The 25,466-nt window shown below is 37.0% G+C and overlaps 4 protein-coding genes across 7 annotated transcripts in view; 1 reads left to right on the top strand and 3 right to left on the bottom strand.

The window, feature by feature from the left end:
- The window catches only part of spen (spen family transcriptional repressor), a 33,400-nt gene extending 28,025 nt beyond the window's left edge, over positions 1 to 5,375 (bottom strand). For 2 of the 3 annotated variants that reach the window (XM_051097321.1, XM_051097322.1), the window contains exons 1-2: positions 5,111 to 5,375; positions 2,149 to 2,469 (exon numbers count right to left, since the gene is read on the bottom strand). In XM_051097321.1, the coding sequence (XP_050953278.1) occupies positions 2,149 to 2,469; positions 5,111 to 5,193 (404 nt within the window). In that variant the 5' untranslated portion in view covers positions 5,194 to 5,375. Of the gene's footprint in view, positions 1 to 368; positions 2,470 to 5,110 lie in introns of those variants that run through there. The other variant, XM_051097323.1, reaches the window with a different exon arrangement.
- A 2,887-nt stretch (positions 5,376 to 8,262) lies between these two features.
- tmem82 (transmembrane protein 82) lies at positions 8,263 to 11,319 on the bottom strand. The gene is made up of 7 exons (XM_051097317.1): positions 11,207 to 11,319; positions 11,008 to 11,094; positions 10,799 to 10,871; positions 9,584 to 9,761; positions 9,076 to 9,493; positions 8,805 to 8,986; positions 8,263 to 8,706 (listed from the first exon to the last, which is right to left on the bottom strand). The coding sequence occupies exons 2-7, from the start codon at positions 11,090 to 11,092 to the stop codon at positions 8,623 to 8,625; spliced, it is 1,020 nt and encodes a 339-aa protein (XP_050953274.1). The 5' UTR covers positions 11,093 to 11,094; positions 11,207 to 11,319; the 3' UTR covers positions 8,263 to 8,622.
- A 140-nt stretch (positions 11,320 to 11,459) lies between these two features.
- On the bottom strand, positions 11,460 to 14,716 carry sult1st5 (sulfotransferase family 1, cytosolic sulfotransferase 5). 2 transcript variants are annotated; one of them, XM_051097319.1, is made up of 8 exons: positions 14,593 to 14,716; positions 14,187 to 14,341; positions 13,977 to 14,105; positions 13,404 to 13,501; positions 13,197 to 13,323; positions 12,976 to 13,070; positions 11,948 to 12,128; positions 11,460 to 11,862 (listed from the first exon to the last, which is right to left on the bottom strand). In XM_051097319.1, the coding sequence occupies exons 2-8, from the start codon at positions 14,323 to 14,325 to the stop codon at positions 11,750 to 11,752; spliced, it is 882 nt and encodes a 293-aa protein (XP_050953276.1). In that variant the 5' UTR covers positions 14,326 to 14,341; positions 14,593 to 14,716; the 3' UTR covers positions 11,460 to 11,749. The 2 variants fall into 2 exon arrangements, with proteins under 2 accessions (XP_050953276.1, XP_050953275.1); XM_051097318.1 differs by having other exon boundaries at positions 14,187 to 14,331; positions 14,593 to 14,669.
- Positions 14,717 to 17,291: 2,575 nt separating this feature from the next.
- Positions 17,292 to 23,483, top strand: szrd1 (SUZ RNA binding domain containing 1). The gene is made up of 4 exons (XM_051097320.1): positions 17,292 to 17,455; positions 19,011 to 19,060; positions 19,142 to 19,411; positions 21,800 to 23,483. The coding sequence occupies exons 1-4, from the start codon at positions 17,405 to 17,407 to the stop codon at positions 21,912 to 21,914; spliced, it is 486 nt and encodes a 161-aa protein (XP_050953277.1). The 5' UTR covers positions 17,292 to 17,404; the 3' UTR covers positions 21,915 to 23,483.
- Positions 23,484 to 25,466: the final 1,983 nt, after the last annotated feature.

Raw genomic sequence — 25,466 nt, 5'->3', positions numbered from 1 at the left:
GACACATTGCATCACAACACTCCACAGCTCATTTGCCATCTCCTCCATTTCCACAGAGCTGTTATGCGTTTGGTCAGCTTTGCTGTATTCTTTAAAGTCATTTGAACCTTTTTTTTGTCTTGATATGCCTCAAACAGTATTCAAATTTTTCACGTAGGTAAAGCAGAGAGGCAAAAAGCCAGGGAGTGTGAAAAAGAGTGAGAATCAGGAAAGGGACAGCAAAGTGAGGTAAAATCTGCAAATGCCAACAAGCTACTAAAAACAGCCTGTTTAACAGCTACATCTGTTAGTGGGAGATGGAAAAAAAGACAGGGGATCAAACTAGGGGTTAGAGAACAGCTAATATACACAGGGCAGAACATACCAACCTTTTCAGACAGCGGTAACCCGACCTACAATTCCAAATACAATTTAGGGAGACAGAACTTTGTGAGCAAAAAAGGGGGTTAAAAATGTAGAATGTAAAAATGGTAAGAAAAAAAGCAACGATGTAATCCTTATCTCTCAGGATCCGACATAATAGTTCGGCCAAAAAGAATCCATGCATCTTAAAAAATAAGTCAGTATCGATATGGGAAAAGCGTATATGGAGGTAAAAGTCAGGAGGTAGATTTAGTCCGACTCAATGCAAAACATCCCTGTCAGATCAAAAACAGGCTGGAGAAAGAAGTCCAAAAATATTAATCCATCATGTTGTTTTTCACTACAGCATTACTTGTGTTCTTCATTTTCATTAGTCCTTTGAAACAAAATGTCTCTGTAGATTTAAAAAAAAAAAATAGTCTGTAGATACCTCTCTCCATTTAGATCCTTCTTCAGTGCATTAGAAAAAAATTGATTTTAGGTATTTGAATCTTATTCCGCCACTTCCGGCTGAAACAGCTCATTTCCCTGATATCCAACCAGAACAAGGTACCAATGTTCTACTCGCTGTGAATGTTAATAATCCAAGCCAACTTTGAAAAAACATGGTCATTCGATCAATGTTTTACAAATCCCAGTGGAATCTTCATTGACGTTTGGAAAAAGAGATCAATAATCCATTGGCATTGGAATAGTCCATTAGGAGAAACCGACTTTCTTCTTTATTGTAGTGTATCCACAGTCTGCTGTAGTCCCAGATCCGTAATGGGGCTTTGTAATCCAGTGGCGTATTTCACATCCAAACGGAGAAGTCTTCGGCCCCACAATAGCAATACCTCCATGCTTTACTTTGTGGATCCAAAAATCAGTTCTTTCTTCAGTACGTTAGACCAGAAACTACTTTAAATCCATTCTTTTTCTCTTTGGTGATTTGGAAAAAAGCAAAAATGAACTTAAATGGTCTAGAAATAAGTAATGGATAAATAAAGAGATTTGCTCACTGTGTTTCTGTCATATCTACCATGTTGACCAATGGCAGAAGTCTCCCATGTAATTAACAGCCAAACCCTAACACCACAAATATAATCCCGACCAAAAAACAAAAAAACAAAAAAAATAGAGAAAAGAAACCGTAGTGATAGAATATCCTTGTCATTGGGTAGTATTAATCCAGTGTGATTAAGAATCCAGAGAATACCATCCAGAGCGCTCCAGATCATGGAATGGAAAGAACTGATCCTAAACCACCCATTTCAATAATCCAATTACCAATCAATGGGTCTTAATTGATCAACACCGCAATCGTGTTACAATAACAGAGCGAAAACACATGACGCAAGACATTAATCCACCTTGGGCGGTACAGTACTCCAGAATAGGGCAATTCCAGGTAAGGCCGCCGTCTCGCTTCCAGAAATCCCGGAATATTTTGATATCCGAAACGTGCCCTGGATTCTCTTCGCAGCGATATCCAACTCTGAGAGAATCCCCATGCAGAGGCACGCTAATCTCTACATAACGATAATGAATTTCGGTGCATGTTCACCATGCTTTGACAAACTTCACAACTGGCTCGCTTTACACGGTGAGCGATGACAGACCTCAACCATCAAAGCGTGATGCCCAAATGAATACCCTCCAGTGTGTGTTCTCTTAATTTCCCTCATGTCACCCGCCCCCAAAACAATAAATTAGCCCAATTAATGACGGAAATAACTGGGAGGGAGAGATGAGTTACAAGAAACGAATGGTCCCCCTGCCTTCAGAAAAACTATGTCCACTTACCCGTCTAGTCTGCGTTCAAAGCGTCCCTCTCTGCTGTGGAGTGACACAGGGGGCCCATACACAGGGCCCCCCGCCCCCCTTGTGAACCCTGAAACATCCCGCCCACGAGTGGCTATGGACAGGCTATCATCCAGGCCTCGAGCTGCACTGGGAATAGTTCCTGGCTCATTGTAATCGGTGCGTAGGTCCCTGTCTCCCATCTTGTTGATAGAATTATGAGCTTTCTGAGCACTCTTAATGTCCACAAAATCCACAAAAGCTGCCACTCCACCCTCCGATCCACGTTTCGGGAGCACCTTGACACTCTCCACACGTCCATACCTAGAAAAGGCAGAAAAGAGAAATGTACTCAGAAAACGTATCCAATTGTAGCCAACACAAATGCATTGCATGATACTTGCTTGCAATCAATTATGCTGATACGAATAACCATCATACATACTGCCAATCCGCAGAGGGCAGATTAGATGGTGAAAAACCTGAGCGAAAACAAACCTTCGTGCCAGTCATTTGTGCAATATGTAAAAAAGCCTATTCAAATAAAAACAGCCTGCCTTCTGCATCATCACACAAAAACGTACCACTGGATGAGTAACATCAACCATATGCCAGTAATATCTCCCTTCATTTGAATACGTCCAATAATTATGACAGGAAAACAAATATCAGATTTTGATGGCCCATTTCTGCTGCACCACAGAATTGCAAAATATCCTCTTTCTATGCACCATACGAATGCCAGAATTCAGTCATTGAATTCAGGCTTGAAACCTCATTAGGACTGAACCTCTGGACATGTTTAATAAACCATACGTGATTTTTACTGCAAAATATGGTGCTTGTATACGCTTAATGCAAATATACTCTACATAAATTAGCTGTCAATCATCAAACAAATAAACAAAACATACGTAAATACCTGACAGGTGTACATAGGAGTTAAACCAACACTAGGAAAGCAAAATATGAAAATGAGTGATAAACAATAGGCATTCAACTGGGTGCTCTAGGTGAGCAGCTGTCTGACACACCAGTTCTCACACTCACTACACAATCTCCGTCGCCATTTTACAAACCTATTCACACTGCTTATTCATTCTCGCGTCCCCCATCTTCAATAAGTACCTCTGCAGCACTGACCTGAGCTTTGACAGTCATCGTACACAAATCACTTCGGGGTACTTTACCATGTTCCATTTATTTATATAAACGTACATATCTCTATTTTTCCCTTTGTACACCAGAAAACTATTTCTCCTTTAATATTCCGTCACAATTGAGGATGAGCGTATTTCAATTTAGTTCCCGTTCAAAGGGCGACAGTTATTACCACAATTCAAAGCTAAATAGACAGGGATGTGAACAAAAGCCTGCCGTTGAGACAACAAAGCGGTTGGTCTAAAATGAATAAATTATTTATTCAAATTTATATGTGGGTCCTCTCATCCTAGTGCCTGCTTCCCTGTGTGCTCGACTCGCAAAGTAATATCTTGCTATATACGTTCATTAACTTAAGTCTGAACATCTCCAGAATGCACAGGCAATACAAACAAACAAAAACAGCATTATGAGTTCGATCACACCTGCCTTTCTATGTTTTGATTGTGTTTGAACAAACACATAACCTAGACTATGCATACGTGTAGGTAATAAATGTGGTCAAAGTCGTCAGACATTCATTTCTATAGGTGTAGCGCTTTTTACAATGTACAACGTACAGAAAAACAAGACGTTAATGTTTATAATACCTTTATACCTTCCTGCATTCGTCGCATTTAGCAGAATATAGCCGGGTGATACGGTAGTTTACGTTTTGCGACGATATAAACAATTACATAGGTGAGACTTGCGGTGTAGTTTCGTTTTACTTGACTACACTGTATTACGTGTGAGGATAAAGCTGGGTATATTTAGATATCCGACCGTTTATAGAGTATTTCTATGCGGTAATGTGGTTTGTGTTTTGGTAACGTTACGATATAAACATTCGACTTTAAAAGCACGATATTGTCACTTTACTGAGGGAGAAATCTCGCCACGCTGTTTCAGACACGAGATAAAGACAGATTCGCACCATTTACTTCCAACAAACCGTGTTATTCTGATTTAGTTACGCCTTCCACCCAAAGCCAGGTTGTAACTTGTGAGTGAATTCGGTGAAAAACGACCCCTCGCATTACCTAAATCCATACAGCCCAGAAATAGGCATAAACCCCCTCAGGTAAGTTATGTGAGTGCAACGTGCAGATACGGGTGATTTTGAACACTCAGGATAGACAAAACAGCCAATGCATGTGAGTATAATCACCTCACCGCCATACACAAACTTCTGGCTGCCAACTTACAAAACGTCCTGTCGCCACATGTTCACAGACTGACATAATGATAATCTGCGGGTTACTCGTGAACATTTTCAGTGAGGTTACATAAACTCGCCTTGAAAGTAACGTTACCCCCACACTGCTATTGTTTGACTTCTCCTAGATGCAGCCACTGACGGTCACCGCTCGCCTGACATTCATGACATCTGAGCCGAGGAAGCTCAAAACAACACCCACTGTATTGCCTTTAGTAGTACAGACACCATTTAGCCCATTCAGGTCGCTCGCAGTATTTCTTAAACCAGCGAACAACCTTCAAGTTGTGCTACTGACATCTGGGTTGCAAATAAAAGCAAGTTGGAGCCAGCAGTTATGCAGCCACAAGTAACGCGCTTGTATGCGACCCTCCGTGCTAATTAGCAACCTAGCGACGACTGCGACTCTCGAAAGCTAACTCACTAGCCAGCGTACGATAAGTGAGCCAAAACAAGCCAACTCAGTAACAGCGTTGCTGCGAAAGTTGTGGCACACATTTAAGGTGTTTAACTCCGCACCGGTGTGCTGCTATTGTTTTCCCCCAAACACACTTGAAGGAAGCACATTGCTGGATGTTGTCTCGCTCTCCGCAAATCGTCACTTACCGTTTGAAGTGCTCGATAATTTTTTCCTCTCGTACATTTTCTGGTAAATTCCCCACCCATAAATGTCTGGTTTCCCGGACCATACTGCGTTTTGGTGTCCCCCGATCATACAGAAGATTTTACTGAGTTAAATCCGACTGAATGTGTGTTACGGTGGGGCGAGTAGTTCCTCTGACTCGACACTACGATTGGACCCGCTTGCACTTGAAAGCTGTGTTGACTACGAGAGCCTGAACCTTGCTGTCGAGGAGCGCGCTCCGGTTCATGACGAGATCGCGCATATGCAATGAGCACTCGGAATACCACATGGATCAAATCGGACATGACATGTTTGATTGTAAATCACTTTTAAATGTTTAAAATGTGCATATACGCTGGAGTAATGCTCTGGTTAAGCATGCACGGTAAAGGTAGACTTCGCTTTAGTTGGACAATTGACAGCCTATTTGTAGTACAGGACTTTAAAATGCAAGGTAATCGTAATGTAGGGGTGTAAAATGTATGAGACTTGTGGTTTACCGCAAACTTCTTTATTCATGAGGCAGTGGCTGGACGGTGTTGACAGTATTACTAGCTTCGCTAGTGCTGCTTTGTATACGTTTGCACATCCGTTTGTTTTCCCAAAATCCAGGTGGGAACTGTCTGTTTGATATACGACTCACAAGACATCATCACGAGATTCTCTGTATTCAGGTGAACCAGAAACAGAAAAATAGAGTCAAAACCGGATGATTCATCTTTAGATGATAATAATAATAGTTTCATCTGTTTTTGTGGGAGACTATTCCATCTCCTAGTCTTAACTAACAACGACAAGAGCGATGTCTTTAACACGATTAGTTATTGAAAAGACAAGCATCTCGTCGAATGTAAGCTTAATAATTAATGACAGTGCAGCCTGTTTAAGGATCAACTGTCCAAAATGTAAATACAGGCGGTGATTAATCAATAGCTTGTGGCCATCAAATACTGTCTTGAAGAAACACCCAAGATAATGCCCAATCATACAACATTTCCTTATTAAAACAAACATTTGACTGTTTTCCAACTATGCACGAGGCGTCTGATTTGATTCACGCATGCGCCAGAATGCGGCAAAACGGGGACTGCAATGGATGAATCGCGCATGCGCTTTACACGCCCACATAGAGTTTTGACAAAGAGCAATTACAAACCCTCTGACTGGCAGAAAATTCTGGAACTTGTACTGAGGTGGAGCTGGTTCTCAAGCTGGATCTTGAGCAAGCCACATAATCTTCAGATTCAGTCTTGAGTCTTCACTGGAATTGCATGGACTTTGTGGATCTGCCTAAATCCTTAATATTTATGGAATAGAACTAATAAAATGTAATTCTTTGACAGTGCTTTTGGGATTGGATTTGCACGGTGGAAATACAAAAACGCACTTTAGGCCTAAACAATATTGTTGCATATTATACAATAAATGAATCCCCTGGATACTTGGACAACAAATGTTCTTTTTTTCTTGCTTCTAAACACAAGACGGTGTGGCAAACTTCTAAGGACACGAAGACGTTTACTGCTTTACTAAATTGCTAAACAAATAATTGTAATACATTTATCCAACCGAGGAAGCGACGGGACTGTAAACAAAAAGCGAGAGAATGTGGAATGCGGTTGAGAGAAATGTTTTGTGCTTGTATGTTTGAGCGCTTTAAACGTGCTGGAACAGCCTCACTGTGGAGAATTAAACACGTACAGATTGCATACCTGAACGATTTACGCGCCACAAACAGATCACACACTCGATGTTCTTGAATGTTCAGTTGTTAATTTTTGGCGCCAGTTATCGAAAGAATGTTCTTTGAAATATGACGCCATTTTGAGCATTACCCAGTGTAGACAAAACCCAGCACAACAAAAGAAATGACAGCGCCGCGGCCATTTTGTTTCCAGTGGAGCTATTTTGGGTTTAAGTTCAGTTTAATAACTTTAGGCTTGGCTGCTTCCAAGGAATTGTCGGAACTAAATTATTACAGAGCTAAACATGTTAAAAAACAAAACAGGCAATATTTAGAGTGTAACTGCTACTTTTAACTCTTTTTGTTGTATTAGTTATCTTTTTAATATGAATGGGTAATAGAAAATACTACTATTACTATCTGTTCCTATCCACGTCATAGATAGTCAAAATTAATATCGTTGTGGCTAGAACATAAATGTAGTATAATCATGTTAAGTTCTGTTAAATTATATTCTTGATTAAACAAAAAAAAAAAGTATTTAGGTATGAAGGAAATATAATTCACCATGTGAATAAAGATATTGTAGAGCTATATTTATTACAATAGAATATTTTTTTATCCAGCACATACATTAAATACTTAAATGTACATTTTTCACAAACCACACACCCTCATGGAATTGTTTAAGTGTGTTAAAGTCAAAAGTTTACATACACCTTGCAGAATCTGCTATTTTTTATTATTTTACCAAAAAAGAGGGATCATACAAAATGTGTGTTATTTTTTATTTAGTACTGGCCTGAATAAGATATTTCACATAAAAACATTTACATATAGTCCAGAAGAGAAAATAATAGTTACATTTATAAAAAATGACCCTGTTCACAAGTTTACATACACTTGATTCTTAATACTGTGTTATTACCTGAATTATCAACAGCTGTGTGTGTGTGTGTGTTTTGTTTAGTGATAGTTGTTTATGAGTCTCTTGTTTGTCCTAAACACTTCAGAAAAGTCCTTCAGGTCCCACAGATTATTTGGTTTGTCAGCATTACTGTGTATTTGAACCCTTTCCAACAATGACTGTATGATTTTGAGATCCATCTTTTCACACTGAGGACAACTGAGGGACTCATATGCAACTATTACAGAAGGTTCAAATGCTTACTGATGCTCCAGAAGGAAAAACTATGCATTAAGAGCCAGGGGTGCAAACTTCTGAACGGAATAAGGATGTGTACATTTTTTCTATTTTGCCAAAAAAAATTTTTTGTCATTTAGTACTGCCCTTCAGAAGCTACAGAAGATACTTACATGTTCCCCAGAAGACAAAATAAATTAAATTAACCCCTCATGCATTGTTTCCTTTTGAAGCATCAGTGAGCGTTTGAGCCTTCTGTAATAGTTGCATATAAGTCCCTCAGTTGTCCTCAGTGTGAAAAGATGGATCTCAAAATCATACATTCATTGTTAGCAAGAATTCAAAAACACAAAACATACTGGACACAACACAGTATTAAGAATCAAGTGTATGTAAACTTTTGAACAGGGTCATTTTTATAAATTCAACTTTATAAACTAACTATTCAACTATTATCACTATTTGCTCTTGTGGACTATATGTAAACGTCTCTTATGTGGAATGTCTTATTAAGGTCAGTACTAAATAAAAAATAACCTGCATTTTGCATGATCCCTCTTATTTTGGTAGAATAATTAACATTTTGCAGATTCTGCAAGGTGTGTGCAAACTTTTGACTTTAACTGTGTATAGCCTGTTTAAGTCAAGTGTGTTTTCATCCAAGCCTAGTCCAGTTTCCTTTCCAATTTCCTTTGTTCTCCCCGGTTTCCAGGTCTTTTTAATGGGCCTTTAGGCACGCAGGTGACATGCTGTGAACAAACAGTATGTTATTACCTTTTTATGCACAAAATCTTAGTTATCAAACGGATGCCTTGGGGATCAGATACAATCAATTATTAGTTCTAACCTGATATATGGCTTCCAAAAGATCTTGAGATGTAAACAGGCACGCGGCTTCACCAATGAAGCAGATTAGAACATGAAACACATCCGACCAGCTGCCCACTGTAATCAGTAACACTAAAAGCCCACCCAGTCGCACAATAACTGTATTGAGAATCTGTTGTCCAGGCGGTTGACGTCGATCCTCTGAAATTTGATTATATATTTATGATTAGACTCAAATGATGGCCAGTATTGCTATGAAACCATTAGGTTTTACCGTTTGATTGTCTTACCATTCATATATACAACCAGCAGAGTGTAGCAGATTGTGAGTGGGGTCCAAAATCTCAGAGCCTCAGTGGTTGATAGAAAGTGTTGGTTTATGCTCGATACGGCAGCAATTCCAGATACGCTAAAAGTTATAATTAGGGCACTGCAGAGCCAGGTTAATATAGAACTTCCTGTAGTTAACAGTCCAATGCAAAGTCCACAATAGCGCTGTGTACTGTGTATTTGATACATTGTATTTACATGTCTCCATACTCCGCTGCACCGGCTTGCCAAGAACCAGCTCAGGCCCACAGCAAGGAGGAGGCTTAGCCAGCCTTGCGGTGCCCCCTCATGGAGGAAATTAAGGCTGCAGGTTAGTGCGCAGCCCAAGGAAAACTGGCACTGGACAAGCAGCAGTAACAATGGGTCAAATATTGAGTCCTAAACAAAAAGAATGAGCATTTTATCTGAAATGACAACGAGTTTTCATGCAGAAATGTATTAAACATCATAAAACAATTAAGCTCGTACTGTTCCTCCAGTGATCCGTGCTGAAATGGCTCTAAGGGAAAACTCTAAAACTACCAGTGATGCAACGCGAGAACCCACAACAGAAAGAACCGCTGTTAGGACCCAGAACTGAATTTTTTCTATTAGTCCACCATTTAGTCTGTTCCTTTGTCTAATGTCTTTTTCAGGATCTGCGATACTGAAAAGAACAGAGAAGTGAAATGTACAAAAACACCTACACATAAACAGTTATATCCAGTGTGCGAATTGTGTCAAAGAATTGTGTACCCCAAGAATAAGATTCATATTTCTGTCTTGTCACTGTTATTATTGAGAAAACCTAATTTTAAGATAAAAGCTTATTTTACAATGATCAGTGAATTAGGTGTACCAAACAATCACTAAGCAAAGAACTAAATATCTAGCCAAGGAAATCAATATTTTTAAACAAGTTTAAAGTGATTTTTACCTTTTGTAGCCTTTTTTTTTTCATTTTTATACTTTTTACATTCTTTATTCTGAAAGTGTGCATTATCTTTTGCATCAAATTCTTATATTTAATCAATAGAGTCACTACCAATATGATTTAACATGAGCAGGTCTAAATTTAATGCACCAGTCTCACTGGTTTTATGTTTGAAGTATTATAGTTTTATTGAAAAACCAGGGGACCCCCCCCAAGTATATATATTTTGGGTGTTATGGGGGATCCCTTAATGCTTATGGGAGCTCCGGGACCCCCCAGGCCCTCTCAATTCGAACACTGGTTATATCTTATTATTTAAATATTATATTAAATATTTATTATCTTCAGCCATACAGCATTGACTAAACAAGAGCACATATGTGACCCTGGACCACAAAACCAGTCATGGAGTACATAAGCTTTCCATTGATATATGGGGATAGGACAATATTTGACCGAGATACAGCTATTTGAAAATCTGAAATCTGATGGTGCAAAAAAATCAAAATACTGAGAAAATTGCTTTTAAAGTTGTCCAAATGAAGTTCTTAGCAATACATATTATTAATAAAAAAATAAGTTTTGATATATTTGCAGTAGGAAATGTACAAAATATCTTCATGGAACATGATTTTTACGTAATGATTTTTGTCATAAAAGAAAAATCAATTATTTTGACCCATACAATGTATTTTTGGCTATTGCTACAAATATTCCTGTGATACTTAAGACTGGTTTTGTGGTCCAGGGTCACATATAACTAATATTACCTCTGTGTCTCAACAAATAAGTATGTTTTTAAAACGTTACGAAGAACCCAGATTCCACAAGCACCCACAAGCCCTGTGAGTAACATAAAACACAATATATATATAAAATTTCACAATACAGAGCAAGATTATACCAACAGATTATGTTTTAAACATTATTATATATTTATGTTAGTAAAATCTGACAGAAATTTAATTTCATGACTCACCTTGTAAAACACTATGTAAAGGAATAGCACTTGGTGTTAGCCAAGTAGGAACACTTGGCAGAAACCGGGTAATTAACGACAACATGCCTATGTAAGTGAGAAATTGTTTAATGTGCCAATGATTTGTTACTAGACAAGCTGGCCACACCAAAAACACACCAAAAAATCTTAACAAATCAAAATCATCAGTATTACTGACCTTATTTTGTTATTTTCAGCATGCGTTGTTTGTGAACCTCACTCGCGTATAACCTTTATCAGGTGCAGATATGAGAGTTGGAGGTTTGGCAGCACAGTCTCAAAGTTCACTTAGGCCTTGATCAGTGTTTACAACTGTACGTAGATTTGTTTCTCTACAACCACAACGTTTAAATCTATGAATGTTCATAATTCTAAAGCCTATTCCTGAATCAAAGTTTTAAAAAATATAAAATCAAAAAACAACAACAACATCTCTGCCCTCTGCTGTGGATTATTTTCATTTCCGTTAACAGATATTGTGTACTTTCTAGAGATTTTATGAGGGGAATTGAACTTTACACATTCAAGAGCTTTGAACAGTCAACGACCCATCCAGAGTAGTACATTAATATTACAGTTTGCCCAACAATGTATTTTATGAGGCAAAACAGAAACATATATGTGATTACATGTTCAACATTATTAATTAATAATAATAATTAATTTAGGAAACTGACATTTCCATGTTTTCTGGACTAACACACTCACACATTTTAGTCATTCATATTGTGAACCGTATTGGAATAGGACAATCAGCCATCATTTTGCAATAATGTTCATCAAATGCAGCATCCTCTTCTGCACTGAACTGATTCTTCCAGTCACCAACCTGACCTAAAAAAATAAACAAACGTATTCATAAATTATTCATAACATGTTTTTCAATCATACTTTATAGAATAAAGTAAATTAAAATCACCTTTTCTCATGAAATCTGAGACTGTGCGATCAAAGACTGAATCTGGGATAGATGAGTAGTTTGCCATGGGGTTTTCTCGCATAGCAGAAAACGTTGTCATTTGCACAATATTCTCTATTGTACTTTTTGATAACTGCCGTCCGAGGAATTCAGCAATGCGGGTTACTTCGCAAACAGGGTCCTGAAATTATTATTGAATTATACAAATTAGTCAAATACTCAAACTTAGTTTCAAATACTCAGACTTCACATAGGTTCCAGGAACTTAAAGGAACATTTAACCCAAATATAAATATTTGCTGAAAATTTACCCTCACCCTTCAGGCGATCCAAGATGTAGCTAAATTTAAATGTAGCATTACATTACTTGCTCACGAACAGTTCCTCTAGAGTGAATGTGTGCTGTCAGAATGAGTCCAAATCAGCTGATAACATCATCAAAATAAGTAATTCACATGACTCCAATCTATCAGTTATTGTCTTGTGAAGTGAAAAGCTGCATGATTAAAAAAAATAATAATAATAATCCATCAAGTCATTTTAGCTTTAAACCATTGCTTCTTGCCAAAATATAATTCCATAATCCATAACAATTCCTCCTCCAGTGAAAAGGTCCATCTTCTGTTGTCCTCTCACATCAAATTCCACAAACATGTTTGTTTACCTTGTTTTCCTTTGTAAACAGTGTTTCATCTGTGCACATTTCTCTCCTGATTCAGATGTTACAAATGTCTTAATGATGGATTTGTTTTTATAAACAAGCAGTTTGTGGATTACGCTACTTGTGGATTATTGTGATGTTTTTATCAGATGTTTGGACTCTCATTCTGACGGCACCCATTCACTACATAAAATCCACTGGAAAGCAAGCGATGCTACATTTGTCCAAATATGTTCCGATGAAGAAACAAACTTGTGTACATCTTCAGTGGACTGAGGGTGAGTAAATTATCAGCAAATTTACATTTTTGCCTGAACTACTTAAATATGAAAAATATGTAATATATGTTTTGTAAACACTCACTGACCTCTTGCATGTCTTCATAGAATATGTAAAGGATTTTCTTGTTATGCCTTTCCTTCCAGTATCCTTTAACATGGTCATACCAGGATCCCCAGCCCACTGAAAAAATAATTCAGGCATTAGGACTTCATTCACAATATCATAATTAAGTGTATTCACATTTAACACAAAACAAGGAAATTGGTGTAGTCAGTGAACAGTCTAACTCCACCATGCATGACTCACATTGCCCTGTCATGAACTTCTCCAAATAGTGTGGCCAAGGGCCAGGCTCTGGCTGGTGAAGATGCATGCGGTCAAAATGATAATACGAAACCACAGTGTCTTTCGGATTACGGGCCATATATATAGCCTATGGGAAAGTGAAGGTGGGTTTGGCATTCACATAATATTGTATTCTTCAATACAGCCCATGAAATCTAACTTTCTAACCTTGCAACCAGCATCCCAGAAAGAACGAGGCACAAGCTGGATGGGAAGATGAGTTTTGATAACACGAGGGGGATCCATAACCTCCAGCCTAGTTATACCTAAAACATTAGAGTTTAATTTTTTAAAGATGCATAGGATATACAATGCATGAAAATATACATATGACCCTGGACCACAAAGCCAGTCGTATTTAGCACAGGTATATTTGTAGCAATAGCCAACAATACATTGTATGGGTCAAAATGATCAATCTTTCTTTTACGCCAAAAATCATTAGGATATTAAGTAAAGATCATGTTCCATGAAGATATTTTGCAAATTTCATACTGTAATTATTAGTAACATGATAAGAACTTCATTTGGACAACGTTAAAGGAGATTTTTTCAATATTTAGATTTTTTGCACCCACAGATTCCAGATTTTTAAATAGTTCTCAACCAAATATTGTACTCTTGACCAAAGATGATGCATAAATCTCAATTTTTATAAAAATAACCCTTATGACCGGTTTTGTGGTCCAGGGTCACATTTGTTTAAATTGCTAAACATTTTATTGGTTCTATAAAACATACCGGAAGTTAAACCATCTTTAGAAGTCATCTCTAAGAACGGCATGCGCACCTGAGTGGGCGCTCTCTTGCACTTTTCAACATCTCCTTCATTCAGGATGCTATCCACTACTTCCTGTGTCCACGTAGTTCCTTTCACATACAATATGATTTCATTATTTAAACTGCATTGTGTTGTTTTCATCGTGATGTGTTCAGTCTTTTGTACACTACCTGCTTTAGGATACGTGGCAATGAGCAAATCCTCTTTTGACGCCTGGAACTTCTCCACTCTTGCCCAATACTTCACCACCATCTCTGGAAATGGGACACCCTGAATATGACTCAGCCGTATGCGCGTTGTCCCATCCATATTTTCCTATAATTAGCTGTGATTAATCATACAACAATTTTAATAATTACTCGCTAAAATAGGTAGTAAGGTTTTTATCAGAATTATTCAATGTCTTATCGTTTTATCGCTCGCTAGAGGATATTTACTATTTATGTATGGATTGTTTTGACGTTGCTTCATGTATTAAACGATTTAGTAATAAGCTACGAATCAAGCTGTTTTAGAAGAATATAAGCTGTTTTAAAAAAAAAAAAAGATTATTTGTTCATTCCTATTCGTGTATACCTTGACAGCCTTGGACCGAAGCAGACCGGCCACGTTCGTGTTGCAAAACTGCTCGTGCAGGTTTGTACACATTTGGTTTTTGTTTTGTAACGAAATGCGCAGTGGCAGACTGCGCACTTTTTCGGTGTGACTTGCTTTAACTGAAGATGTTAAAAGTAAATGAAGCCTATAAAGATTTACTTGTAATACGTTAGCTATGAAGTCATGCATGACAAATGGATTTATAACCAACTAGACTCAGTTTTCGAGGCTGAATAAGTCTGTTTAGAATGAATAATAGTTGGTTTCTGTCTAAGTTCAAAATGTGTAGTCTATAGTACATTCCATGAGGGTAAAATTAGAATCTGAAATCAATTTCTTGTCTTCTTTTTTAAAACAAAGATTAAGTGGAAGAAGATAATTAACCTTAAAGCCTGGGCATTAAGACTTGTATGGCTTAGTATAATGTAAGTGATGTCTCTTACTGACATATGTAGTAGAAAACCCATGAAAGATTTATGTTATTTAAAAAATTCACATCCTTATGTAATTTGGACTGTGGGGGGCGCCATTATTTCGATGACGTGAAATGGTTGCTCTTGGTGACCTACTTGCGCTACTTGTTGCTATTTTTACCACGTTACAGACTTACATCAATTCTCTTGTTGCCCTTTGACTGAATATTACACCCAAAAGCCACACAATGTGGCATCTTATCAATTTTTTTATCTTTTGAGATGCTGTAACGCCAGTAGCTCATGGAGCGCAACCATTTCACGTCATTGAAATAATGGCGCCCCCCATAGTCACAAAACCATGTGGATATTTTAAATAATGTAAATCTTTCATGGGTTTTCTGCTACATATTTCGGTAAGAGATTTATGTTATATAAGGCCATAAAAGTCTTAAAGGGGTCATCGGTGTTGGCAGTGTATGTACAAATCTACCCTATAATGATAAAAATCGAATAAAATCTGTAATCTGTAAAAATGATATCCCCTTTTTCAAATCAAGCTATTCTCAAATGCCTGGTGTGGCATCACACTGACAGAGGCCGCTCCTACGATAGTTGATTGACATGACCGTCTTACCTCAGATCAGCTGTAACAGTCCCACCTCCATTGTTTTAAAGCCAGAGCAGGGATGTAAATTAGACAAGAATATCTCTGATTGAGCAATTGAGGTGTTGCGTTGCTGGATGTAATAATGAACATAGTTGTCGTCATTTACTCCCGACCTCTGAGCCGCTGAAGATGCAGTGGATTACGTTTGTTTGTGAAGGGAAAGCGTCTCCCGATCTACATAAATGCGTCTATGTTCACGCAAATCATTTGTGATCCAGCTTCACTTACAGCAGAAGTGAATATAAGGTTTTTTTTTATGAATCTCTGTGATCACCTTTCCTAATAACGTGCTAGTTAGCAAGTTTAGCAGCTAAACGTGGCTAAAGTAAACAGGCTCGTCACTCCACAGAGAGAAGAGAGGGGCGGGGCGAGCAGAGCTCATTTGCATTTAAAGCAGCCTCGACCAGAACAGGATGATTTTTGCAGAGCTGATTTTGACAAGCTAAAAAGGGTGTTGTTTTACACTACCATTGAGAATTTTTAACCAATGTATATTATAGACTTTTCATTAAGACCCTAAAGAATCATATCAACTTGTGGAAAATAGGCATCCGATGACCCCTTTAATACCTGGGATTCCCTTTAAAGGGTTGGTTCACCCAAAAATTACAATTCTGTCATTAATTACTCACGCTCATGTCGTTCCAAACCCGTAAGACCTTCATTCATCTTCGAGACACAAATTAATAATATTTTGATGAAATCTAAGAGCTTTCTGACCCTCCATAGACAATGTAACTACAACGTTTGTATACGTAATACTCTCATGAACGCTCATCGAAGACTGACACCAAAGAGAGGAAATTGTTGAATAACGGATATTAAGTAAAGTTTGTGTTTCATGAAGATTTTTAGTAAATTTTCTACTGTAAATATATCAAAACTTAATTTTTGATTAGTAATATGCATTGCATTTGGACAACTTTAAAAGCAATTTTCTCAATATTTGTATTTTTTTGCACCCTCAGAATTTAGAATTTCAAATAGTTGTATCTCAGCCAAATATTGTCCTATTAAAAAAAAACATACATTAATTGAACGCATATTTATTCAGCTTTTAGATGACCCTTAACAATATTGACAAAATCAATCGGTGTGTGTGTGTGTACTTGTTTTTGCTACATTGTGGGGACCAAATGTCCCCACAAGCATAGTAAAACCTGAAATTTTTGACATTGACAATGTTAAAAAATTATTAAAAATAGTAAATGATGTTTATCTGAAAGTGTAATGATGCAAATATGTTTTCTGTAGGGGCTAGGTTTAGGGTTAGGGTTGGGTTAGGGGATAGACAATATCTTTTTGTCAGTATAAAAACTATAAAACACGTCACATCCTTTCCTTTCCTTTCAAATTAAGGCTGAACCTCTTTTATTTTCTGCTGTCTGTGAGGTTTGGCATTTTTCAAAATGTGGTAAATGCCTAAACATGATTTAAGGTCATGATTTGTGTAATTTTACAAACGTATAGCAATAAACAATAATCTTTAGAATTAAACACAAAATAGTTATAAATACTGTGTTTTATGGTTCTTGGCATTTTTGTAATAAACTTCTGATGTTCGCGTACAGTAACTCTATCCTCCCTGCAGCAGGTGGCGCTAATGTGTAACACTTTTGCACACTAAACGGCTCTCTGACGCTGTAGAGGGAAAATGTGCGTTAGCGTGTGGACTGAGGGAAGCCCCTAGTTAGCCAAGAGTGGAAACATGGATGATGAGGAGGTCGCCGAGAGCTGGGAAGAGGCTGCCGACAGTGGGGTAAATATGCGATAGCTGCGCTTTTCTTCAGGCTTCCACAAACTGTCTTTTCAACGTAGAAAGTCTCATATGGAGCATTAGGCTGATTCATACCACCGGCCTCATGCTAGCGCGCTAGGCACGCCTGTATATGTAGAGTTAGGCGGTAGGCCGCAGTTAAAGGGAAACTGGTCCCAAATCAGATGTTGTGGGATATTTCTGGTTTTAAACCAGTAGGCAAAACAGGGGCGATTTTGAACATAGCAGTTGGTGAAGCAACACGTTCGTGCGTCACGTAAAACAACTTGTGTTTTAAGCAAATGACGTAATGAAATGAAACAGCCTGCTAACTAATGCTAGTTAGCCGGGGCAACTTCTAATGAATAAAAAGGGGAAAATCTTTCTTTGCCACCGCGTAAGAAACCAAAGATGGCTGCCGAGGGGGTTGAGACCTGTTGGGTGCCGTAGAGAAAAGACTAACGTTATGTCTTTTTAATACGTGTAGATTTTTATGAGTTTATTTTATGCGGAAATACGATTTCGAGCAGCGGAATATCAAGGTGGGATAGTCTCCATTCAGACAGTCAACAGGCGGTTTTCACAAGTTTTCAGTTTGTCTCAGGGTCTTGTGTAAATGATACTGTGGCACAGTGTATTTGCTAATACAAAAATCTTTATTTAGTTAAGTAATTTAGATTAAAAAGGAAGGTTTATCTCAAAAAGCTCGGTTCTTGTAACTTTCGGATCGCTGTGCAGATGTATGAATCTCGTAAACGAAGCTATTGTATTGTAGATTGATTTAAAAAGAGTTTACATGAGCAAATTAAAATAACAATAAGGAAAAACTGTCGATTACTCGTATTACTTACCCTTTTTTGTCTGTTGAGCGAAATAGATGATGCGAGGCAAAATCCGGTCTCAGTCTCCATTCACTTTCATTGTAGTTTTTTCAGTACAGTAAATCGCCCTTGGCATTTTCATTCTCCCTAAAATCTACAGAATGAAGTAATTCATGCAATTTCACAACGAAATGAGAACGACTAAACAACTGAATTTTTTTTCCCGTGGTGAGCTTTTCCTTTAAATATGCTTTTGATAGAAAAAACTTAATTTGCGTGTTTCATATGGCGTTTCTTTACTCTTATTTAGTACCATATATATAGATAGAGAGACCTTAATATGTTATAATGTATCATAGCTGCTTTTAAACATTGAGCTCTTAAAACAGACTTTTTAAAGGTTTCTGTCAGTATTTGTCTGGCAGTAACGTCAACACCCCAGCCATTAGGCTTTGTAAACACATCTTTCCCTCCATTTGAACGTTTCCCACAAGTCTCTGTTTAGAAAAGCCACATATTGTCCACCTACTCGAGCTGCACTCTGTAATTCGGCCCTGTCATTAATTTAGCCACTGCACTAAGGATATATAAATAACTTTGTGAAATTGAAAACTTGCTGCTGCTTCAGAGGCCCCTCCTTGAAGTGGCCTGCCTGTACTGTTTTATAAGATTACACTATATTTCTTCATTAGAAGAAGTGTTTACTATTTTTGTGTGTGTTTGTGCGTGGGACTTAGGAAATGGAAAGAAGACTAGAGGAAAAGCTTCGAATCAGTCAGAAAGAAAGGTATGCATGCAAGTTTTTGAGTCTATATTTTGTTCACTGTGGCTTGTTTTTATCCTAATCATTTTTTTTATGCCCTTCCAGACTTTCAAGTGGCAGTTCGAGCCGTTCTCCGATGAGAACAGCGATCGTAATCCAGGATGACTCCCTCCCCGCAGCACCCCCACCTCAGATTCGTATTTTAAAGCGACCCTCCAGTAATGGATCTTTAGGATCATCTGTGACGCAGACTCGACCCTCCCCACAAGTCAAATCCTTAGCTCAGCGAGAGGCAGAATACGCAGAAGCCAGGAAGAGAATCCTTGGCAGTGCTACTCCCGATGACACACCACAGGAGAGACCCAATTCAGACCGGTAAAATAATGACACGTTTAAAAGTGTGAAATATTCATGGTTCTGGAAGCTAAAATTGATTTTCTTTAAATGGTAATGTATTAACTTTTCCATGCATTCCCACTACGAGCTTCTGCTGAAGGCCATAAGTCAGTGCCTTTATAACTGAGTCGGCTACTTTTATATTTGTATAAACATAATCTGAATGCTGAGTAAATAAGCTTTCCATAGTTTGTTAGGATAGGACAATATTTGGTCAAGATACAACTATTTGAAAATCTGGAATCTGAGGGTGCAAAAAAATCAAAATATTGAAAAAATCGCCTTTAAAGTTGTCAGCAATGCATATTACTAATCAAAAATTACATTTTGATATATTTATGGTAGAAAATTTACAAAGTATCTTCATGGAACATGATCTTTACTTAATATCGTAATGATTTTTGGCATAAAAAAACGATAATTTTGACTCATACAATGTATTACTGGCTATTGCTACAAATATACCTGTGCTACCTGAGACTGGTTTTGTGAACCAGAGTCACATATTTGTTTTTTAACATTGCCACAAACTTTTCTAAATCATTTACATATTTTACTATGTTTTATGTTTTAAGGGATAGTTACCCAAAAACTATCAAGTAGTTCATCTTCAGAACACAAATGAAGATATTTTTGATGAAATCTGAGAGCTTTCTGAGCCTGCATAGACAGCAATGCAGCTACCACATTCAAGGCTCAGAAAAGTAGTAATAGGGCCATATGAAATCAATTTATTCACCCCCAAATTTTTTTTTTTTTTTTTTCATTTTAAATTTTCCAGACAGTTTTTTTTTAATTCAATTTGACTAATCAAAAAGACTGTCCAATAAATTGAAATCATGAAACTTTTTAACAGTTTACAATTTAACAGCAATTTGTGAAAAGTTGCACAAAATTGACATTTTTAAGGCCTTATGAAATGCGTTTTATTTTTTCCCTCAAATTTATTTTTATTTTATTTTATTTTATTATTAATTCTCTGGATTGCATCCCTAATAAATTAACTTTATAAAAATCTAATTTAGCTTTTTATAAAGAAATACTGTGTTGTGTATTTACATCTTCCTGGTAAATAATTATTCTGATAAATATTCCTTAAAAATAATCTTTTAATAATAATGTTATTAGTAATAGTAGTTCTGTCATTACATTACATTAAGTAATATATTTCTTTCACAGTTTCTTCAAGTTAAACCAAACTTTTTTTTTTGACTGTTTGCTGTGAAAAGTTTCTGTTTCTGATATGATGGTAATTTTGTTTTTTTTTTCTCATAAGAAACAGTAAAATGCTCATGAAGTGAGTCTCTTAGCAGTTCTAGAAATTATGTTTGTGTGTATGTAGTCATATGTTGAAGCGGCAGAGTATGTGTGTAATAAACAAAACGGTGCATATGCGCCATTCATTCACCGAGATTCGAATTTAAATAATATTTTGTCGTTTAATATTCACAGACACAGTCGATATCGTGTTTTGATTTAAGTGTACTGACCTACTTTTCATTTATCAAATTTGGCAAATTCTGTGACATCCAGTGTAATAAAGTAAATTCCGCATCAGCGGTTCAACTGTAATTTTATGAAGCTACGAGAACGTCTTTATTCAAAAATTGATTCTCTTGAGTGTCAGAGTTTCAAGTATTCTCATAGCTTCTTAAAGTAAAAGTTGAACCACTGATGTCACATGGATGGACTATTTTAAAGATGCCCTTACTAGCTTTCTGGGCCTTGAACGTGTCAGTTGCATTGCTGTCTATGCAGGGTCAGAAAGCTCTTGGATTTCATCAAAAAAACCTTAATTTGTGTTCTGAAGATGAACGAAGGTCACACAGGTTTGGTATGACATGAGGGTGATTAATTATTGACAGAATTTTCATTTTAAGGTGAACTATCCCTTTAATTAACTTGAATTGTACACAGTTTTCACATTTTTCAGTCAGTGTTTATAAAGTTAATCTCAGAGCTGATTTGTTTTGTTCATAGCTTGAGGCTAGTTCACATAGAATGCATTTTTTATGCATTTTCTATGTAAATGCATAAATGGACACATCTGACTATTGTGCTCACATAACACAGCATACTAAAAACACAGCACTCAAGTTAAAATAACTTCAACCTTTGAAAAAAACTCATCTCTTGACCTTGCATTTTTTCCCTAGTCCGCTGCCCACGTCTTGCATTTTTCAAAGCAAAAGCAAGTTCTGTGTAAATGGTTCCTTAGAACTATTTATTTGTAAAAAAAAAAAAAAAAAAAAAATTGTTGAGACTTCCAGAACCAATGCTGAAGCTGTTCTGGTATTCACGAATGGCTGCTTTGAAATATAATGTCGAAATGCTTTTTGATTTTACATATTTTCTATCCCCAATCAGATCCCCACGCGGAAGCAGCCATACACTTTCAGAGGAAAACAGATCAGGAAACCATGTGGTTCGACAGCCAGCAGGTCCAGATGGTACACAAGGTTTTCACCACCAGCGCAGATAGGAATAGCAGCCTTTCCTGGGAGAAAGGGAGAGGCGATAGAGGGTCTCCCAAAACACTGTTGAAATTCAAATCATTTTTATCAATATTTAGGATGCGGGATGTTTATCAAATAAATATAAAACCCTCTCGAACCCAGCACGGCGTGTGTGGAATGTAACGGGGGGAAGGAAACACGATCCAGAGGAGCGGAAGGGGAACGTTCCCCGCTTTTACACTGTGATGAGGACCTCGCTTCCGGACACTGCTCACTGTGATGTCCAGCCCCCACCCCTCAAAATCCAAACATATAAAATAGAGCGAAATGAACCAGAACTGCAGAACTATTTGTCCCTTCGTCACCTAACTCAGCCATCACTGGCAGCCAGCCTGTCAAGTCAAGCCCTCTGAAAAGACATTTGAAATGGAAGATAAGTGCTGGATGTGTGCTAAAAGGATGGTATGAGGCACCAGCTTCTCTCAGCAATAATTCTAGAAATATCACTAATTATTCAGACCTCCCTTCCACACTCTTCTCTCAAGCTTTTGTATTGCTTGTGTTTGTCTTTTGTTTTAATTTTGGTTATTACTGGCTCGGATCTGCTAATTGCCATATGTTTTTAAATGCGTAAGAAACTGAGGGTATGTTGTGAAAACTCAAGCTGACTTTAAGTTCTTTATTGTTTACGGTTATCTTTATTTTTTTTTTCTTATGTTGTTTTACTCATGGGTCTTCCTCTGACTTTCCTGATTTCTACATAAAGTAAAAAGAATAAAAACAAGAACTAGTAGAGAATTAAACGAGTGCAGCAAATCGCATTTTTAAACCGTTTCTATGCCTTTTATATAGGTTGTCATTTTTAGACCTCTGCATTTTAAGTGAAATACAACGGAAAGATGACTTGTGTAAATATTTGTTGTGCTGGGATAAACCGAGGGGAGTGAAGCAGGGGGGGAGAAATGATTTCGCTGGCTCCCCTTGCCTCACTTCCTCATCAAATCTGCTGTTGGCCATTTTCTTTTCTTTTTTTACTTATGTAGGAACTCAGGTTGTTGTGAGGAAATATGAGCGAATGAATGAAGTTGTGTATCAGTGGATAGGTTTTTAACTGAATGATGGTGCAATGTTAAGCTTACATGAAGTATGGCTTTGAGATCAGTTGATAAACACCTCTATGACTGGATTATAGAATATCCTATAAGAGATTATTTAACGTTTATTAAAACCTAAGAGAAAAGTGTGTCGCACCGGTGGCTTAATGACACAACTTTAACAGAGTGTTAAGTTGACTTAGTTGCTTTGGCTCTTGCAATACAGTGTCTATACATTAAGAGCCATACTACCTTTCTTTGACGGTAACTCCCTGCTTTTTTAATTTCCTTCCTAAACATTTCTGTCCTGTGCTATCCATGAGTGATATCTCTGCCTCCTGCAGTTTATGGAAATACCCTTTAATCTGATATGTCATTGTTCACCCATTGTGCTGTAACAAATCAGACCAGACGGGTTTGTCGTGGCCTGCCTGAGAACACAGAAATCTGCCTGTAAATACTTTTCAAAATGCCCATTTAATAAAGACTTTTTAAATAATGTCTCTGGAGACATTCATTTTTGAAAAATATTTCATTGGTTCTATTTATTTAATGATTCTAAGGAGAATTAAAGAGATAGTTCACCCAAAAACGATGCATTAAGAGCTGGGGGGTGAAAACTTTTTGAATTTGAAGATCAAGGTAAATTGTACTTGATTTGTCTTCCGGGACACATGCAAGCATCTTCTTGCTTCCGAAGGGCAGTACTAAATGGAAAAAAATTATATTTCATCAAAATAAGAAAAATTTGGACATCTTCATCTCGCTCAAAAGTTTTCACCCCCCGGCTCTTAACGCATTGTGTTTCCTTCTGGAGTATCAGTGAATGTTTGAACCTTTTTTAATAGTTGTGTTTCAGTCCCTCAGTTGTCCTCAGTGTGAAAAGATGGATCTCAAAATCAGTCATTGCTAGAAAGGGTTCAAATATGCAAAAGATGCTGGAAAACTGAAGACACTGCAAAGACCATAAGAATTTTTTTGAAGAACAGTGCTCAGTTTTACTGTTCAGAACAAACGAGGGACTCATTAACAACAACCACGCAGATCGTAGATCATCCAGGTAACCACACACCGTATTAAGGACCAAGGGTTCCCAAACTTTTTCAGGGGGTTATTTTAATAATTTCAGCTATTTTTTTGTCTTGTGGACTATATGTAAACATTTTATGCAAAATATCTTACTCGGGACTAAAAAAATAACATGCATTTTGTATGATCTCTCTTATTTTGTTAAAATTATTCACATTTTCCCAAACTTTGGATAAAACCGTATTTACCAAACTTTGATGACTGATGATATGAAAAATTCAGAAATAGTTAACTATTAAAAAGAATAGCTGAACATAAGTTCACAAATAAAATATATTGCTTAAATTGTTACTGCCTTAGAGTTATTTTAGAATAAATGTCAAATGCTTAAAAACACTAACCGGATGAGATTCATACTTGGCTTTTAATTTTAAAACATATGTTCATTACATTGTTAATGTAAAAAAAATCTAAAATAGAATTTGTTTTCTTTCTGACAGTACAAGTAATGTTCATTTAACCAAGAAAATGTGATCGGGATATTAATTTAAATTCGATTCAAAAAGGAAAAAAAAAAAAATTGAGGACTTTGCCACCTCATTTCAGAACACTGCACACCACTGATATAAATATATATATATTAGGGCTGTCAGTTTAACGCATTAATTAAATAAAAACAACACTATTAAAATATTTTAACGCAGTTAACACACTGGCCCCGCCCCCAGACCTGTACATCATCTTGTAGTTCATATAGTTAAGTGTAGACAAATATGATGCAGGGCAACTCTAAATGCACTTGTGCCCTAAAATTCAAGATATTGGTGCAAAAATTCCCCTGTATGTGTTTTGTCTCATATTTCTATATATCACACGATATCACATGGACAGAAAGAGCAATATGACAAGAGTGCCGATTTTTTTTTTCTGATCTCTCATGAACTCTCCAAGCAACACAGCGGTGTTTAGTTTAGGTATGAATCCGCATTTTGAACGAATCGTGTGAACCAGTGATTCAAAGGTCCATTCGTAAAAAGAGCCATTTACTTTGTTCCTGAATGAATCAGTCGTTTGAACAATCGAAAGAATTACTCATAAAGACATTTATCGCCACCTGCTGGCAGATTTAGATTCTTATTTAGAGTATCCTTCCATTAAATAATAATAAAAATAAAAACAATAAAGGGATAGTTCACCCCAAAAGAAAAAAATATCATTTACCCCCCTCATGTCATTTCAAAGCTTTCTTTTGTGGAACATAAAAGAAGGTATTCTGAAGACTGTTGGTAACAAAATTGTTTTGGTTACCAATGACTTTCATTGTATGAACAACGAATACTGAGATGTTTCTTAAAATAACCTTCTTTTATCTTCCATAGTTTACATTAGGCCTTTGCAGCCTAAATGTTTATATTTAATACATTTTATACCAAATCAAATCAAACATTTCTTTCT

The sequence above is a fragment of the Labeo rohita genome, chromosome 23 (assembly GCF_022985175.1).
Source record: "Labeo rohita strain BAU-BD-2019 chromosome 23, IGBB_LRoh.1.0, whole genome shotgun sequence".
NCBI lineage: Eukaryota > Metazoa > Chordata > Actinopteri > Cypriniformes > Cyprinidae > Labeo > Labeo rohita.
Note: the sequence above shows the minus strand (reverse complement) of the source record. Positions and strands in the feature narration are given on the sequence as shown.